Source organism: Rhopalosiphum padi, chromosome 1 (assembly GCF_020882245.1).
Source record: "Rhopalosiphum padi isolate XX-2018 chromosome 1, ASM2088224v1, whole genome shotgun sequence".
Taxonomy (NCBI): Eukaryota; Metazoa; Arthropoda; class Insecta; order Hemiptera; family Aphididae; genus Rhopalosiphum; species Rhopalosiphum padi.
The window spans coordinates 91,644,592-91,665,622 of NC_083597.1; the positions used below are offsets into that span (position 1 = coordinate 91,644,592).

At 26.5% G+C, this 21,031-nt stretch overlaps 2 protein-coding genes across 3 annotated transcripts; one reads left to right on the forward strand and one right to left on the reverse strand.

Moving 5' to 3' along the window:
- Positions 1-2,135: 2,135 nt before the first annotated feature.
- On the forward strand, positions 2,136-13,767 carry LOC132917255 (bumetanide-sensitive sodium-(potassium)-chloride cotransporter-like). Of its 2 annotated transcripts, XM_060977902.1 has the most exons (17): positions 2,136-2,221; positions 2,837-3,098; positions 4,668-4,918; positions 4,977-5,091; positions 5,166-5,305; positions 5,361-5,555; positions 5,641-5,872; positions 9,339-9,460; positions 10,099-10,234; positions 10,313-10,524; positions 10,591-10,829; positions 10,901-11,068; positions 11,669-11,772; positions 11,884-11,998; positions 13,067-13,191; positions 13,439-13,544; positions 13,608-13,767. In XM_060977902.1, exons 1-17 carry the CDS (start codon positions 2,171-2,173, stop codon positions 13,735-13,737), a joined length of 2,703 nt encoding a protein of 900 aa, XP_060833885.1. In that variant the 5' UTR covers positions 2,136-2,170; the 3' UTR covers positions 13,738-13,767. The 2 variants fall into 2 exon arrangements, with proteins under 2 accessions (XP_060833885.1, XP_060833886.1); XM_060977903.1 differs by lacking the exons at positions 2,136-2,221; positions 2,837-3,098 and adding an exon at positions 3,292-3,407.
- Positions 13,768-18,427: 4,660 nt separating this feature from the next.
- LOC132927458 (tigger transposable element-derived protein 4-like) lies at positions 18,428-20,752 on the reverse strand. The gene is made up of 3 exons (XM_060992000.1): positions 19,803-20,752; positions 19,083-19,388; positions 18,428-18,447 (listed from the first exon to the last, which is right to left on the reverse strand). Exons 1-3 carry the CDS (start codon positions 20,482-20,484, stop codon positions 18,428-18,430), a joined length of 1,008 nt encoding a protein of 335 aa, XP_060847983.1. The 5' UTR covers positions 20,485-20,752.
- Positions 20,753-21,031: the final 279 nt, after the last annotated feature.

Here is a 21,031-nt window from a genome sequence, read left to right on the forward strand (position 1 = left end):
TATTTTAATACAGGTATTAGAATATCGTACACGGAAATTTGTATTAAATTTTCAAGAACTTTAACCCTTCGAATATCTTTTTATTGCCATTTTTAGAAAAAAAGCCAAATATTTTAATTATCTGTAAATATTAAATAGCACAAAAAAATTAAATAAACAAATAATGACAATATAAACACTTGGTGAAAATGTTCTTTGTTCTTTGATACATCTTAACAAATGCTCCAGGGTTTTTTCTTGTACTAAGCAGACACTGTCTTTATTATAAACGATTTTAATGAATATCAAGTATCACTACCATACTTTATAAAAGTTATTACCTAAAATTATAAAATAAATAAATGTTGACATGTCAATTAAAATACGTTTACCCCCGTGTTTTTTCGATCTATTGAATTTTAATTTCTTAACACTCTGGTGACTATTATAAATGGTGTTAAAAACAAGTATATGAACCAAACAATAAACAAAATAATAATAAATTATAAATAGTAGTATTTAAATAAAATTACATTTAGTATAAAAATACTATTTATGATGGAGCTAAAACATCCATCTCAATATCTATATTTCATTTATCCTACTATAAATTTCCAACCTCGGATTACAACAATAATACTAAGTGCTCGATGTCTATCAATAATCGTAGTTTTAATCTTATTATGTATTATTTTTAATAGTTTATGTAAATACATGTTTGTGTTTTATGACGTAACCAGAAAAATAAATTATAGCATTATTATTTTTTAATCAGTTCTGCCTAATATCAACATAATTACAATATGCATGGTCTAAAAATAATTATTTCATTGTCATAATATACAGAATGATGTTGAACGTAAGATAATATGTAGGTACTCGTTTTCTGAGTCTAATATTATATTGTTACTCTTAAATATCTATAATTTAATTTATTTATCAATTTTTTAATAAAACAAACCAAATTTATTTACTATTTTTTTATTTATACACAACTTTAACTTTATATACCGAATAAAAATACTTTGTTATATCGAATAATCGAATAAACTTAATTTTTTATTAATAAAAAATTAAACCTTAAGTTTAGATGGCTAAAGTTATACACTACAAATTAGCAGGGTGCAACTATACTCTTCTTTAAATCCTATCAAATTATAAAAAATACACGAAAATCAATAGTTCACTAATTTAATAATTTTTAAAAGCGCAAAATTAAATACAAATAACGAGTGCTTTGTGTAAAAATAAAATGTGTATATAAATCATATTAAAATACTTGATAAAATGTGCGTAAAATTACATGATTACAAATAAAAAAGATGGCTTCTGGCTTTTATAAAAATTAAAAATATATATGTGTATATAATAAATACATAATATATAGGTATATAATGAAAAAGTTTGATGTCCAGTTCTCTGTATTTCAGTTATAACACCTACTGAAAAAAGCAATTGGAGCGTATAAGAAACAGTCGTTGTTTGTGCTTTCCTGGTTATTTTTGATTTTATTGATATCGTAATTCGTAATACCTACTAGTTTTTAATTAAATTTATTATTTCTCACTATAATCAGTAGTATAACTATAGATTGTTAGTACATTGTCCATTTCCTTTTAGCGCATAAAACTTTTTTTTAGATCCACCTTTAGTTTTCAGCTTTAATTTTTATTATGATCAAATATTGATTAGCCAATAGCTGTATAATACTATAATATACTTGTTCACTATTTTAAAGAAATTAATTTATTGTCATGCGCAGTGGCTGCAGTATTATTTGAATATAATACTTTCATTTTCACTCATTTCATTTATTTGTCAGTTGGTTACTTATATCATATGTTATTATTAAAATATTCAATTAATATTTACAATTTAAAATATAAAAAAATAATAACAATTAACTTTCTTATCACACGTACAATAATTGTACATTTTATGGATAGTTCGTTTTGTTCATCTGTGTTAAAATTTTAATTATTATAGCCTCTAGAGACATGTATACCTAGTAAAATATTCCATTGTTTTTATCTATTGTAAAGATCTCGTGAACTTTTACAGAATAATATTATTATTCCCAATGTTTTTGTACGAGTCATTTAATTAATTAAAATAATAACTCAATTACTATACATAATATAAAGCTCCATTTTTTTTAATGTAGCAGTTATAATTTTGAAAGCTTGAAAACATGTCAGAACACGAAGAAATTAAAAGTAACAATCGTCCGTGGATTGATCAGGTACATGTATTAAAAAACTTTATTATATTTATTTAATTTTATTGTTTGTAATAGCTGTGCACTATAAATTACATTTTTTATATATTACAAATTTAACACACAAAACGTTTCCCTAGCTATGCTAATTATGATTTATGAGTGATCTTATTGAAATTAAGATATATTTATCTTCACAGTCAATTTTTTTTTAAACACTATTTGTATTATATGTGATTTAAAGTACTTATTCTATTATAATTTTTACGAAAAATGCGGTTTTTTATCACAGTGATCTCTTTGGATTTTTAATATTATTAAAAAGCAACAATATTATTAAAATTTCATACATTAATTTTTTTTAATAAAATTAATTAAATAACGTACCTATACTTTACTATTTTTATTTAAACTCAAAATTATTATATGTTAGTAAACTAACTATAGGTACTAGATACATTTTTAGTGTTTGTACTAATTATATTTTACGTTTTATTAATAAAGATATTAATAAAACTTTTTTTCCAGAATATGAAAAAGACTTATATAATTTATTTAAATAAATTTAAAAGTCATATCGATTTATTATATTTACTTTTGAGCTTATTTATACAATAATAGATCTTACTATACTTAAAGATTCAATCATTCAATGAATTATACCACGAAGAAGAAAACAAAGTAGAAGTGAACCCAGGAATAAAACTGGGATGGATCAAAGGCGTGCTGGTTCCATGTCTACTCAGTATCTGGGGTGTGATGCTTTTCTTGAGGATGCCGTGGATTTTAGGACAAGCTGGAATATTTCATTCAATTATTATTATTCTTATTGCACTGGTTATTATTCTAATCACCACTTTTTCACTGTCTGCGATCAGTACAAATGGAAAAGTAAAAGGAGGTATTATTTTATTTAATAAAAAAAAAAAATTTAGTTAAAATTGCATAATAATAATGATACATATTATATTATTTTATATAATCCAATTTATTCAACAACAATAATATATATTGATAAATCGCAATGTATTCTATTTATAATTAAACATACTTTTTATACTTGTTTAGTGTTTACCTAAAAAAATTCAGACAGAATTCAGATGTCGAATTATTATGATTATTTGGATGCACCGGAGATAGTGGGTATTTATAGTAATGATAATATTTCCAAAATATTCAAAAAAAGTTTTAAAACGTTTTAATGTCGCTGGTAAATTTTTCAAAAATATTCGAAAAATATGCATGTTTATAGGTCTTGGGTATACCGTATATAGTCCTATACGGATACCCTAATAGATTAGCACCAACTAATTAGAAAGTTTAAAGTTTATTTTTATTGATAAATTCTAACTTAACTAGTCACATTGTTCATTAAGAAGTAAGAAGTTACTTAGTAAATTATATTTTTCATGTACCTATTTGTTGAGCAATTTAATTAAGTATTTTTAATAATCTAAAAAAATAAATTTAAATTTATTTTTATATACAACATTATTTGTCAAACATTAAAACACTATAATTAAAATGCAATATATTTTCTTTTGTTAAAATAAATAATAACTAAAGTAATGAATAATGACATAGAAAAATATTTATAACATTTATTCTTTTTATATATAACCTATTTGAGTAATAATAATTTGTTTTTCATTTTTAGCTAAATTTTTTGGTATTTTAATCGGTTAAATTAATTATAATCTAAGTTACTACATTTCTAGACTTTTTAAGTAACTATTAAATTTAGTAATAGTAAATTTAAGTACTATTCTTACTTTAGCTAATTAGAACAAATTTTCCAGACTAGATAATAGCCAAGATAGATTGTATTAAAAATTATACGAAAAAAGCCCCAATATTTTTTAAGCATTATTATATGTGTTAGACTAGGAAAGAAAATAACTATTAAGATAATTATTAATACACAATTAAAAATAAATAAATGAATTATTATCAATATCGTATTTTAACGAACTGTAGATATACAGATTTTTTTCTCATTGTTTGACTATGAAACCCATCTGAAACCCACCATAAAAATATAAAAAACATATTTTGAATTATTTCCGGTGTTAGTTTAAAACAGATTCTGTATGTTAACGTAAAACTATTTCCACGTTTTTTGGATACACTCAAGAACTGCTGTCATAATCGAAGAATATTTAAATAATTCTTAATTACTATACAACTACACATTCAGATTATAAGTACGAAATAACACATTGTTGTAAAACCAATGTTCACCAATTACTTTAGAATCTTAATTTTTCAGTTTCTCATTTTTTTTAGTATCAAAAAGCTTGAAAATTGAATTTAAGGTTGATTACAAGTTGATGAAAATTAAAAATATTGAAAATACATAGGCACAATATTTGCTTTCCGCCCATCACCTTTGTCTTTTTTTTTTAGTAAAAATATATTATATTTAAGTTGGACTTATTGATTTATTTATTATTATTTCATTTATCTATAGGGGGTCTTTATTTCATTATTTCCCGATCAATTGGTCCGGAATTTGGAGCGTCAATTGGTATCCTATTAGCATTTGCCAACACAATTTCTGCGGCGATGAACACTATTGGATTTTGTATATCATTAAGATCATTACTACAACAAAATGATATACACGTTATAGATTCAAATTTAAATTTCAGAGCATTAGGAGTAGTCTCTATAATAATAATGAGTATACTTTGTTGTATCGGCATGGATAGAGAAGCTGAAGTCTGTATACAAATATTTTATACATTATCAAAATCTTTATAAAATGTTTTTATTTCAGGTACAAAATGCTCTTCTTATAGCGATAATTGTCGGTATTTTTAATGTAATTATTGGCTCATATAATGGACCAAAAAGTAATGCGGCAAAAGCATCAGGCTTCACTGGATTTAGCAGTAATATATTTCAATACTATTTATTAATATTTAATTGTTAATCAAAATTTAAATGAGTTCACATTACATTTCAGTGAAAACCTTCAAACAAAACTGGTATCCAGACTATAGGATTGAAAATAATATTCAACAATCTTTTTTTACAATTTTCTCAGTTTTTTTTCCATCCGTAACTGGTATACAAGCTGGAGCAAATATATCGGGGGATTTAAAAGTACACATGACAGTATTAATCCTATATATATAATATATACTCAATATTTTTTTAGGATCCTAGTGCTTCAATACCAAAAGGAACATTATTATCGATTTTAATTACTATAACTTCGTACATTGTATTAATAGTAGTACCTGGATCGGTCCAATTAAGAGAAGCGAGTGGTTATGAAAACGAACTTCAAGATGAATTTTATTTAAATTGTTCTTTTAGAAATTGCACTAAAGGATTATACAAAGACGACAATGTTAGTTAATTATTATTTATTATTATAATTAAGGTGCATATCTGTTATGCGTGTAAATTAACATTTATTTTTTAATGTTTTTTAGTTAATGCAGTCAATTTCGCTGTGGCCAATTACTATATATTTCGGTTGTTTTGGAGCTACTATTAGTACTGCTTTAACTGCTTTAATATCCGTTCCAAAGTTGTTGCAAAGAATGGGACAAGATGATATTTATCCATATCTTAAATATTTAGCAAAAGGCTATGGAAAAAGTAAAGAACCTTATCGTGCACATATTTTTGCCATGGTTGTGTCATCAGTATTACTTATCATAGGTAATAAAACGATAGTTTACATTTATACGTTATAACATTTTATTCAAAATTATTTTAATTTTTAGTGATTATTAATGATTATAAGTTAAATTACAAGAGAAACTAATATTTTATTAAATAAAGATCCTACATTTCTATCAAAATATTGACTAATAAGTAATAAAAGTGAAATTTGTTACAATAATAGCATAATTATTATGCCTAATAAATACTTAAAAAGTATAAAAATATTTTATCATTTCTAGAAAAATCATTTTTGTTATACGGATTTATAACTTGGATTGAATACCATAAAATATATTATATCACAATCCTGAACCGAAGTCATGTTCTTACTTTTTGCGATATATAATATATATTATACCTTTGTGACTCTGTTACATTTTATACAATACTATTAAATACATTATTTAAAAAAATATATATTTTGATAATTACAAGATAGTTAGCTAGATCAGAGGTTCCCAAACTGTGGGTCGCGACCCAAAAGTGGGTCGCGATTATACTTTTGGTGGGTCGCGCTATTTTTTTAAATAATACAAAAATATAATCATCTATTACTTTTCGTTGATGTTCAAAGTTCAAATTCAGTTTTATCGTCAATCCTTATCTGTGAGTGTGACAATTACGAGTTTACCAGCGGCCGTGTCAAATCGACACAATCAGATTAATAAAGAATAGTTATTGTAAATATAACGATTTACCTATCTGAAACAAATTAGTAGATACGTGAATGTCGCTTGACGTTCAAAACTTTTGATTATTTTCAGTAACACGCGGCACATCGAATACGATACACGTACGCAGTTTTATATTAAATAGTACTTTTTGTTTTAAATAAATTCATTTTTTGTACTATGGACAATTGGTTAAACAAAAAGTCAATGAGTCAAAGTCAAGAAAAAATGGAGACAATATCTGTGTCAACAGTCAAAAAAAGAAAATTAAATTACGATGAGCCTTCAACAAGTTCTTCGGAATTAAAACAAAAAAAAACTTGCAGAAAATATTGTCCGGAATATTTGCAAATTGGATTTACGTGGAACGGAGACGAAGAAAATCCACGACCACAATGTGTTATTTGTGGATGTATACTTGCAAATGAGAGTATGCGACCAAACAAATTACATCGACATATCGATACGAACCATCCAGAAATGAAAGGTAAACCACTCGATTTTTATAAAAAAAAACTAGAATCTCTAAAAACATCCAAAAATAATATTTTTAATTTTACTGCAACTACCCAAAAAGCTACGTACGCTTCATATAAAATATGTTTACGAATTGCTCAAACTGGTAAGCCTCACACAATTGGTGAGTCTTTAATTTTACCAGCAATCAAAGACGCAGTCGGAATCTTGTTTGATCAAAAATGTTTAAAAGAAGTTGAAAAGTTATCGCTTTCAAATAATACAGTGTCGCGTAGAATCGATGAAATTTCTGAATGGGTAGAAAATAAACTGATTGAAAGAGTTAAATTGAGTAGATGGTTTTCATTACAGCTAGACGAGTCCACAGATATCCAAGGCTTATCTCAGATGATTGTTTTCGTACGTTACATATGGATGAATGAATCTCACGAGGATTTTTTGTGCTGTGAACCGATTATTCGAGGTACAAGTGATGAAATTTTTAATACTCTTAATACCTATATAACAGCGAAAGGAATTGAATGGACGAAATGTGTCGGGTTATGTACGGACGGCGCCCGAGCATTGTGTGGTAAGAACAGTAGTGTTATTACTAAAATTCGTGAAATTAACCCTAATGTGCCATGGATGCACTGCAATATCCATAGGGAGGCATTAGTATCAAAATCTTTGTCAGATGATTTTAGAAGTGTATTAAACACGTCTGTAAAAATAGTAAATTTTATTAAGGCAAGGCCGTTACAGTCCCGTTTATTTGAGAAGCTTTGCGAAGAAATGGGCAGTATTCACAAATCACTTCTCCTTCACACTGAGGTACGTTGGCTATCGAGGGGGAAAGTTCTTACAAGACTTGTCGAACTTCGCGAAGAAGTCACTTATTATTTGGACGAAAAAAATGATTACGTAAAATTCTTACGTGATGTGAAGTTTATTTTAAAGCTTACATACTTAGCAGATATATTTTCTAAATTAAATGAACTTAATTTATATTTGCAAGGTATAGGCGGAGATATATTTTCAGTTCACGACAAAATTCGAGCATTTATGAAAAAACTTTTGTTGTGGAAAAATAATATTGAAAACAAAATGTTTGACTGTTTTGAATCATTTTCTAATTTCATAATTGAAAATCAAATAGAAGTTGATGATAGCATTATTACATCTATTTCTGATCATTTACAAACACTAAAAGATAATTTTGATTCATATTTTCTGAGTGAAATGGAGAACTATCAACAAATGAAATGGATTTCAAATCCTTTTCAAGAACATGACATGACAAGTGGGTTATCAATAAGAGCTAAAGAAGAATTAATCGAACTATTTGAAGATAGTGTGTTTAAAATGAATTTCAATCGAAAAAAATTAATAAGTTTCTGGTTATCAGTTCAAGAAAATTATCCAACTGTTTCCAATGAAGCTGTAAAGATGCTACTCCCATTCATTTCATCATATAATTGTGAGGTTGGTTTTTCGGCAATGGTTGCTATTAAAACCAAATTACGGAGCAAATTGAAACTTTCAAACTCACTGCGTCTCAAGCTAACCAATGCTGAAGTGGATATCGATGATGTGATGAAAAAAAATAGGAAACAATTACATCCTTCACATTAAAATTATATACTTATTAAATTTTACTAATATATTATACTTATTATACTTTTTTTTCGTAATTACATAAAATTTTATAAAATAGTTTAATTTTCTGTTGTATGGTAAAAAAAAAAAAAGGTCATTCATTGATATTGTGGGTCGCCATATTTTAAAAAATTTTCAAAATGGGTCGTACAATAAAAAGTTTGGGAACCTCTGAGCTAGATAGTAGGTAGAGGTACTTAGTTAATTAAATGTTCTTTATATATTACCTGCATAATGTATTATGATGTGATAACTACATTACAAATTGCAATTTGCATCATTACCAATGTAAATTACTCTTATAACAAGTCTAGTATATTGTAAGCCTTTAAATTTATCTTTATTTATTAAAGCTATACAAATTAATACTCAATGTTTGAATAACAATTTTTATTTTTTTTGTAAAACTATATTATACTATATTACACATGATTTAATAGGGTTCGATATTTTTGATCGTTTATTTATAATAGGACAATAGGTTATATGTACTATACAATAAAAAATAAATTATATATAATAAAATTATATAATGAATTTAATTTCATTCTCTCAACTTAACAAAAATAAAAATAATAAAATTTATTTGAATAAACAAAACTAAATAAAATCGTTAACGTTAATTCAATTTTTTTTTCGAAATCATCTAAAATTATTTAATATGTATTTTTCAGGTGAATTAAATAATATTGCCTCATTGATCTCAACTATTTACTTATCTGCATATGCTATGTTAAATTTATGTACATTTCATATTGCATATTTTAATCCTTTGGGTTGGAGGCCGACATACAAGGTACTCGTCAATATGACAATTTATATATGTATATACTCGAGTTTATAATATGTATTTGTATAAGAATTTTATAAGAAATTAATTTAGCTCAGTAATTACAGATTATAATTATATTTATACAATAAACAGGATAGAAAAATAAATAAATAAAAATATTACATAGAGTGTTTATTATTGACAATCGATTATGAAATAATTGAGTATTATATGGAGTGGTGATTGGCGAGATTGGATTTAATAACAGCAGTAGTAAAATTCTGGCACATATACAAAAAAAATTTCTAGGGTGGGGGTTTACAAAATATAGCAATACAAATTGTACCACAACAAAATAAAACAATTTTTTTCTCGTTACTCGAAATTATTTCGGGGGGGGGGGGGGGGGGGTGAACCCCCCTGTATACATGCCTGGTTATATTGAATAGAAATTTCGATAATAATAATTTAATGTTGAGATTTTAAGGTAAATTATTAGGCTTAAGACTAAAAGTATTAGAAACATGTGATAGATTGGCCTATTGATGGATTATTGAGGGGATGAGGCTCATAAAAATAAATTCTGTATATACGAGTAACCAACTATATACAATTATATTTTATAACAATAAAATATTAATTAATTTTAATTATGATTTTAGTTTTATAACAAATGGTTAAGTCTTGCTGCAGCTATTATCTGTATTTTAGTAATGATATTCATCGATAAAAAAATGTCTGCAATTGTTGGTTGTGCTGTATGTGTTTTATATAGAATTGCTGCTAGAAAAAAAGAAGGTATGTTAAATTGCTTGTAATTGCCAAACTAATGAACTAACCGAATTTTGTATTATTAAAAATTATATTTAAATAAAGTGATAAATTGGGGATCTTCTAAGCAAACACGACACATAAAAACATTTATAAAAGCCGTGTACAAGTCCAATACTATTCAATATCATGTTAAAAACTATTTACCTAATTTAATTGTATTTTCTGGAAACCCTGAGTCGAGAAAAAAATTAGTTTCTTTAGCTCATTTGATTACTAAGAATTATGGTATACAACTGTGTGTCAATATTGAAAAGGTTGGCTATAAAAAATATGTAACAGTTTCATATAAATACTAAAATGATTGATATATTTTTAAAAAGATGTCACTTACACCAAGACAAAAGAAAATACGCCTTGACAAAGGAATTCAATGGTTAAGAAATTCTGGAATCAAATCCTTATATGTTGTCATTGATAACATTGGATTGGATTTAGCAACTCATATGGTATATAGCTGTGGACATGGACAGTTTAAACCAAATATAGTAATGGTTGGATACAAATCTGATTGGCTAAATTGCCCGTATCAAGATCTTCAAACTTATTTAAATATTTTCAAGTAGATATAATTTTAAATATTCCATATTAACTTAATTATGACTATATGTATAATTAATATTTCCGTATTAGTGTGGCAAATATAAATGGAATGTCAACAATCATGGTTCGTATATCATCAACTGAAAGTTTTGAAGATCAAAATTTATTAGTCCAAGATTTTAAGCACTTAAGTAAAAAGGAAGAAATTCTGTACAAAACGCAATCAGTTCAAAATACGAGTATTCGAAATCAACAAAAGTATAAATAATTTATGTTATTATTTATTTTAATATTGTATTAGTTATTTAGGTTTTTAATTATAAGTATAGAAACACTTTATATCCCCGATGTATAAGCATGTTTGTATGTCTGACCATTTAATCGATACGTTCCCGTGGTTACCAATATCAATATTTACAATTGATTTGTTATTAAAATTTATAACTCAATAAACAGAAAATACCTATGGTAAAAATTTAAATTAATATGAAATGGATTAAATAAACAAAATGTACCTATAGTGTTTGTTTTCGAAAAAAATTAATAAAAATTCATCTTAAGATATTTTTTTTTAAAAATACCAAAATATTAATGCTTACATTGAGAATTTTAAAAATATCCTGTAAATTATTAACAAACGATTTAATTAATTTGGTTTTTTACTCTTAAAAATAAAAAATAAATATATTTCATTATACACCTACCTACCATAATAAATTAAACAAATATTTTTTTAATTGTTTATAAAACTATAGTTTAATACTATAAATACATTTTTAAACCGGGTATTTAACATATTCACACAATGGTTGGCTTTCCTAACTTATGATTAGTGTATAATATAGAAAATAATTGTAGGGTGGCAGATTGCTTTGTGAAAATAAAGATCAAGGAATTTTCATTTGAAAAGAAGAAACCAAATCATGGGACAGTCGATGTGTGGTGGTTGTACAGTGATGGAGGTTAGATAAGATTACTATTATACTTATAGTAAATTATCTTAGAAAGCTTAGCTATACTATTAAGCTTACTATTTATTGGTTATAATAAAACTGTTTTTAATTTTGATTTAGGTTTATCGTTGATCATTTCATATATATTAAAACATAGCATTACGTGGAAAAATTGTAAATTTCGAATATTTGGTGTAACTAACAAAGTTGAATGTTTGTCTGAAGAAAAAAACAAGTAAAAACTATAGTTATCATTTTTATTTTTTTATTTTTAGTTTAATAAAAAAATTATTAAATTAGAAATATCAAATAAATAATAATAGTAGTATGTATTTATATATTATGTAGGTATACTCCAACTAAAATAGAGATACATTGTTTTTACAGTAACTATGTACCTATTATATATTTTAGTTTTTAGTTCATTTTTTTTTTTTATTTATACACAATCAGTAAATTTAATATTTACAATAATCCACAATTTTGTATACACGGGAGGGGGGAGGATAAATAAGCGATCCCTCCTCTCAAAAATATGTTACCCTCCATGAAAATGTATTTCTATAAAATTGAAAAATGGCTCTCACCTCTATAGTATCAGTATCTAGTATGTTATTTCTGGAAGTGTCATTTTATAAACTGACTTATTTATAGATTAATTTTTTTTCTTAGAATAAGTAATTAAATAAGACGTACCTACATAATATCTTCTTCGTCTAGAATTTAAATCTTTGCACCACTTTTTATTATATTTTAGGGAACATTTTCTGGAATAATGTTGTAACCAAAACTCAAGATCAAAATATAATATTAGAAAATGATTTCCGTTTTTCCTGCATTTATTTTATATTTATGTATCATAAAATGTAACTACAAACATTTTTTTGAGATATCTAATGTATGTGCAAGTCTAAAAGTCTAATAAACTTGGAATAGGAAGTAATTTTTAACATTTCAAAAGTTTGTAGAAACCAAACTAGTTTTTCACTAGTGGGCTAAACTAATAGGGATCGTAGCGATATTATCATATTATGTAAGTTGTAATGACTAATATAAATTTGGACTTAACGTATAATTTTTTTTTTAATATTCTAATTTAATATATTTTTCTTTCCAAGTATTAACAATGCAAGCTGTTGGAAAATTATTCACTACATACCTACCTAAAACGTCTAAAAAATAATAATATTATATTCAACACGAAATTGTGGTGATATGATATGATAGAATATTTTTAATTTATACAATATGCTTGATAAATATAAAGACAAAAAAAATTAATATATGAACATATATTTTTCAGATTAAAACAATTGCTATCATTGTATCGTATTGATTTCGACTACTTGGATATAATTTTATCAAACACCACTGATCCTACCACAATGACATATTTTAATTCTTTATTTGAACGCGCATCTTCCAAAGGTAACATACAATTAAGTTATATGTGCAATTATCTACTAATTCTATTATATATACATATGTAACATTGCTACAAAACTCTTTATCCACGACCCATATATTTATAAATAACATAAAAAAAATAGTATATATTGCATATATTTTAACTAATAAATCATTATTTTTTATCTTTTCGGTGTTATGTAATTAAATAATCAACTATCCAAAAAGCAATAAAAACTTATTATTTTAACTTTAATTTATTTTCTAGAGAATCAATTTGATGAGTACAATTTACAAAAAGAGTATATTTCCGAAACATTATTTTTAAGAGATTTAATTGAACTGCATTCGTTTAATTCTGATCTTATCATCTTGTAAGTATGGTAAAGTTTATTTTTTTATAAGAAACATTGATTTAAAAAAAAAAATAATTACAGAACTACTCCAAAAAATAATGAGGAAATCAATATATTATTCATGTGTTGGATAGAAACGATTTCTAGAGGGTTACCACCGTGTATTATCATCAATGGAAGCACAGAATCAGTTATTACCGTCAATGCTTAAGCCATAAATATATATAATGCACACATTTTATTTTATATTAGTTTATCTACAATCACGTACTCTTCAATTTCTTTTCATATTTATGTAGATAGTTATTTATTATTTATTTATTTTTTAGCCCAGTTGGGGCTGGATTCAACTGAGAACATTAAGTTCCAATCTCTGGTTTCATACGCAAAGTCCCTTAAACAATTTCATAATTGGTGTTTTATTATATAATATAGACATGATGTCAGAAACTCGAAAAATTACTTTTACATTCGCATTTGCATTTATCTGTATTGAATAAATCAAAAATATCAAAAATGAAACATCGCAGAGAAATTAAATGTGCTCCAGATCTAAATATTTAACCTAAATCTGTCCATAGGACTTTATTAAACCACCGATTTAGCATACCTGCAAGAAATTAGTATATTATAAAAAGTTATTAATTATTTTATTCACATAACCCGTTATTTTACCTTAACATTCATAAAATAAAACATATTTCTTTCATTATTCATTACCATATTATAATAATTAGAAATTCTATTTTTAAAATGAAATATTCATGATAAAAAGTAATATTTATTACATACCTCTTACATATTTATCATATATAATAATATGTATTAATGTATTATAGTATAATTTTACAAAAATTAGCATAGCAACACTTATTTGTGTAATTGTGTTCTTTAATATTACAACTATTGCAAGTATAATTGAGATGCACCGTTAAATATATTTATCTTATAATCGCACGTTTTAATACTAAATATATATTGTAATTTATAGACTCTCATTTTGTGCATTAATATAATTATCTTAACATAAAAATATGTAATATATATATTGTTTTTATTATTACTTATTTTATTAAGATATAAACCAAGTTTAATTATGGCTCTGGTCTTTAATTATTAATAATTATCGGAGTTCGCATTCGTAGATAGCACAATTTAAGATAATATACTTATATCTTAAATCTTACCTAGTTGTATATCTTAAATTATGGTTTCGACTAGATAATAGATACATCACGTTTTAACAGTTTGATCATGACGTATAATAATGTTGATAAACTACGAAGATCCAATAAGTGCTTTACCATCCTTTGATTATGACGGCGTAATGATAGCCTCATCTGTTGGACTGTAATAAAATAATAATTATAACTTATGAGATACCACAAAACAGAACAACGTACTCCTCTCCTATACGGCTACACGTTCTTATCTGTTAAGTATAAAAAGAAAAATATAGAACTCTTATTAGTTATTAGTGATTTATTGATTTGGAAGTTATTTCATATTCCCACAATCACTATACCTCTTATTGGGTGCATCCGCATAAATGTTCTATATACCTTCTGGTGTTTTTCTCAAATGTATTTTTAGTGTTTCAGGTGATGAATGTTATTTTTTAAGAGAATTGAGTTTGGTGATTATGTCGTATGTTATACATATTTTTTAAATATTCAAACGTAGATAGGTAGGTACCTACTTATTTATGATTTTCAATGATAATTTAATTGAAAACGAACTATTATAATATTATATAAAAGTATTGACTACAAAAATTGATTTCGGACACAAATCTGACCAAAATATATAAAAATGCCTTCGTATCAAATTTGACATTCAGTAATAATCAAACGGCTTCCGTTTTGCTGCATAATTGGTATTAAAATGCAACGGTGGTAACCGTAATGAACCTATTTTAAAATGTTATAAATTAAAAAACTTTAAGAAAAATTAATACTTCCTAGTTTTTAATCAATAATATAGTGCTACTGAGTAAAATACTATAACGTTGAAATAAATAGATAATAGACAATCTGTCAATCTATTAAAATTATTGTTGATTTTCTCTGATGCGTATTATACGGCGCACTTTGCTGGACTATAATTATAAACACAAAAGCTCATTCCCAACAGTAGATGGAAGCACCTGTTTAGCGGTGTTTTAAAATATGTTTTATATGTGTTTAATATTACTATTATCAAAATATTATTATTATTTTTAATAATTATCTCAACAAACTAAACATCAATTTAAATAACTCTTAAAAATCGTCAGATATTATCACCGCATTATCACTAAGTACCTACATGGCTACATCGGTAATTGTGGTAATTCATGATAACCAAAATTAATCAGATCCCATTCCCCGTGGATATGTATGGTCGTATGGATAACAGGTACATTATACAATACATATAAATACTTAATATTAATTATTAACCTTTATTTTTATTAAATATTTTAATGTGTTCGTTGTAAACGTTTAAACGGGTACGTTCGGACATACCATCATCGTCATCATATCAACATTATCCGTTACGACGCGGACGGGCGGTATAAGTGTAGAGAGCAAAAATGAGATTGTTCTAAAAATAAACATCCTGTTGACCTTGCGCCGTTAACCATCGTGAGAAAACAGTAAACAACATTACTCACCGTCGCGTAAACCATATTATTATTATTATTATTATTATTATTATTATTATGTTCTGTGGCCCGTGGCTCTTCAGACGTCTCGCGCGGTGACCCCCGTTGTGGTCCATACCCCTAGTACCCCCCTCATTCCAACAACTTGTCACTGTCATTGTCGCTCTCCTATGACCAGCACTCAACCTCGTAATTCTCACTCTTGCGCACGCTGACTTCGTATATCGCTCTTAAAACGTGTAATGTGTATACATATTTCATGGTGTCCATGCTGTACAGAAATACGTATAATAATAACGTAATAATACACTTACTGTGCAGTCGTGCAGACTTGTGTATTGTGTACGTTCCGCACGCGATCTATATATACACGTCCGACATGCCAAGTTTAGACCGCATGTGCAATAATTGTATGTTCCACGACTACTAGTTCAATAGGCAAGCGCTTTTCCTTCCTACAATACCTGCAGTGTCTCCTCTATATAGTGCCGCGCGTGGTCGGTCTAATTTCGGACCACAGTATCTACATGTTTAGTATATACCTAAAGAGTATAACGATAATAGTGTGTTTTAGAACGCAGTCAGACAAATACGCAAAGGTGTTAGCAGTAAACGGTTAAAGTATAGACAGTAGACGGCGTTGAAAGTTTACGACAGTAATAGTTAGACACGGTAGTACCATCCATAGACACGGAATCGTGACATTCATATTCATTATTTATAGTCGTAACTCCAAAAACAATGGTCAATAGACTTGACATTTTAATACTTATCAACAAATGTCCAAAATATTGAAAATATAAAAAATCTATAATATCATTTTAAACAGCTGACTTAAACTTTAGACGTTAAGTTCAGAATGGTTGGAATGTTTTGGACTTTAGATGTTTAGTTTGGTTCGAATTGAACAACTACGACATGTTAATTTCAGTAAAATATTTTATTTATTTTTATTGTTAATATAACGAAAAGTTCCATAAAAAAAGTAAAAAATATTAGAACAGTAAGACAGATGAGGATATAGCCATATAGGGGCAAGTTCCGCAATACGGATCTGTTTTACTTAACTCCCCGAAATATTTTACATGATCTCCGCTTATGAGTAGTAGCAGTAGGCACCGAAGTAGAAAATAAATAGTAGTTGTTACTTTCTTAGTATCTACTATATTAATTTTATCATCACGACGTCGGCGCCGTCCTATAAATACGCGAAGGTCCGTTTTATTAGTGCACATTAAAATTATAATATTATTCATGTATTTGTTCTAACCGCCATAATAATATACTTTTTATACGACGTTACGATCGCGAAATCCCAATGGCTCGTTAACTATAACTCAACTGTAGCCTCAGTTTGGTTCGAAGAAAAATGCGTTTGACATTGAGACATAATGTAGCAAACACGTTTGATATTCAGCATTTATTTAAACAGTATGTGTTTTCAAATAAAATCAAAAATTAAATTATAAAAGGTAGAACAATATATTACAACCCTTTGGGTATAGATGTTCTATCATTTTTTATCAGATAAGAAAGCCAAACGGATCAACTGACCCCGTGCGTTATACTTCAATATAAATTATAATACACTTATATGATTTATAATTTTAAAATTATTTCAAACGAAAACAATATTTTTTAAAATGTAAAATCTGTTTAATTTTTCTGCGATTTTAAATCTCTATTGTTAGGTAAAAACTGAAATATCCATCGTGCTAAATCGCTAGACATTCTTTTATTGTTTTTTATAATTCGTGGTGCGGGACGCGGGTAATATAAATGTCATTCTGTTTAATTTGTACGTCTGTCCAGCGTTACGCGCATGTATATATTATATCCTAAACGGGCTGAACTACAATTGTATTATTGTTAATCTAAATGGATTATAAAGGATCTTCTCGAAGCAATATATTATGCAGCACGACTGTCACAACGGAAAAGTAATGCTAAACTTAAATGTAGAAATACATGAAACAAAAATTACCAAAAAACGTTTTATTACTTACTGAATACAAGTGAATGAAATTACATTGTTGAAATTAAATCAAATGTAAAACAACTATGGTTAAAAATTATAACAATTATAAGATACTAAAAATGTAAATAAACCATGTCACTTAAAACGTAAGTAAGTTTAATTGTTTTTTTTTTATGAAGTAAAATACATATAATATAAATTATGGTACATGCTGTATTTTCATTAAAAATCAATTTAACTAAGTATATATTAATGTTTTCATAGTTGAATCGTAAATTAGAAAAGACTGCTTTCACCTTTAAAAAAAAAAAATCAAGAGAAAGAGAATTAACTATTTAAATTAGGATTTGTTGACATGAAATTAATTACGGGGGGGGGGGGACGAAAATTTAGAAGGGTATAATGAGAGCCGAAGGAGGTGTGTAGTAAACAATGGTTGTATGATAGTAACTGTTGGACATTTATAGTAATAGATGTCAAATAAATAAATGGAATAGTGCGTAGGGAAATAGGCCCACCTTTCGCATTTCTTTTCACAAAACTTAATATTGTAGTTATTTAAATGGGAACTTAAGCTTTTAAAATAAAAATTTATTATATTATATTTTTTGTATATTAACAATAAATAAATAAGTAATACATATATATGCTATGCACTATTGTCTACCGTCTATATATTTATATATACAGTCGACTCTCGGTAACTCGAAGTTCAAGGGGAAAAAAAAAAATTCGACTTACTAAAAATTTCGAGTTATCAAAAACTTTTAAAAAATATGTTTATTTTTAAATTAAGTATTATACATTAAAGAAATAAAAAAAATGTTTTCTTACATTCCTGCTTACATATTATCATTTTTAAAAAATTGGTGTAATGTTAATTGTTTTTGTTTATTTAAAACATTGTTCTCAATTTTATTTTCTAAAGTACCTAGTGGTTTAAATAAATCTTCCATACCTTCATTGCCTTCAATATATTTACGTAATGTTTCTAATGCAAGTTTCGCGTCTTTATTTGTAATGGTGGATTGTATTTGTTGGTCTTCAATTTCTTCTTCGTTATCTTCGTCCAATATATCGGAGATAATATCGTTCTCAGTCCATTCTCCACAAATCTCCAAATTTTCATCGACATTGACGTATGACGTAAAAGTTTCATTAATATTTAATTGATCCCATTCATCGTTATTATCATCAGAAGGTTCATCTGGAATATTTTCAGTCGAAGTTCTAAAACCTGATTTTGTAAAACAGTTTACGATCGTTTCTTTTTTTACGTGTCGCCATGCTTTATCGCATAGCCGTATAGCATCCAATATGTTTATTACAATTTGATTGGTATCATTTATAGCCGATACAATTTTTTTTACCATTTCTTTTCTGTAAAATATTTTAAAATTATATATTATGCCTTGGTCTAATGGTTGTAATACAGACGTAGTATTAGGAGGTAAAAACTGCACTTTAATAGCATTAAAAGTCGAGGTTAAATTGTGTGCAGTACAATTATCAATAAAAAGTAAGATTTTTCTTTTTTCGGAGACCATTTTTTTATCTAATTTAATTAACCACAAATTAAAAATTTCAGACGTCATCCAGGATTTTTTGTTCGCATAATAATCTAATGGTAATGATTTAATTTGTTTAAAACATCGTGGTTTTTTCGACTTACCAATCAGAAGTGGTCTTAATTTTTCTGTGCCCGACATATTTGCCCCTAACAGAAGTGTTACTCTTTCTTTACTATGTTTTCCACCTGAACAAGATTGGCCTTTAAATATGAATGTTTTGTCAGGTAAACATTTGAAAAATAATCCTGTTTCATCTACATTAAAAATATCGTCTGGTGAATAATTTTCGATGAGTTTCGGTAAATTATTTATCCATACGGAACATTTTTGTACATCTACAGCGCCACTTTCACCACAAACTTGTTTAAATACAACGCTATTTCTGATTTTCCAATTTGTTAACCATCCACTGCTAGCTTTAAAATGTTCATGCCCTAACTTATGTCCAAACTCTTCAGCTTTTTCTCGTAGAATAGGTCCATTAATTGGAATTTTTTTGTCAAGACATTGTTGAAACCATTTTAATAAACATGATTCTATGTCAGAGTATTCTCCTAGTTTCATTTTTTTTCTAGTTGCCGAGTTTTTGTTAAAGTTTTTTAAAATTACATCTTTATTTTTTATTATTGTAGATAACGTACTCGCCGGAATTCCAAAATCTTTGGCTATGTCTTGTTTTTTTTTTTCGCCTTTTTCAATAATTTTAAGCAAGTTCACTTTTTCTGCCAGTGATAATGTTGTTAATTTTCTTTTTTGAGCCATAATAACCACTGATTAACACTGTCACACTCACACGATAAACGATTAAACGAACGAACAGACGGCAGAACTAAAACTGATTGTATCAAAGTTATCAAGAGTTAAATTACGGTCGGGTTTTACGAAAAATAATCGCCTTAATAAACTATTTTTAGTACTAAATTTGGATAAGAAAATTCGAGATATCAAAAACTTGTCAAATTAATTTTCGAGTTAACAAGATTATTTAAACATTAAATGTTATTGTTATTTGAAGGGGAATTTTATTTTTTCGAGATATCAAGAATTTCGAGTTATCGAGGTTCGAGTTACCGAGAGTCGACTGTATTATATTATATTATATTATATTATATATTTATATTTATATATTTAACCAATTTAACTATTTTTTATGATGTATTATTATTTTATATAAAAATTTATCATTAATTTTTGAATAATATACCTACACATCACAATACATTGCCAAAATTATATAAATATAATATTCTTTGTATAGCTTACATACGTGTAGAATCCCAAGATTAATTTCTCATTTTTTCTAAATTTT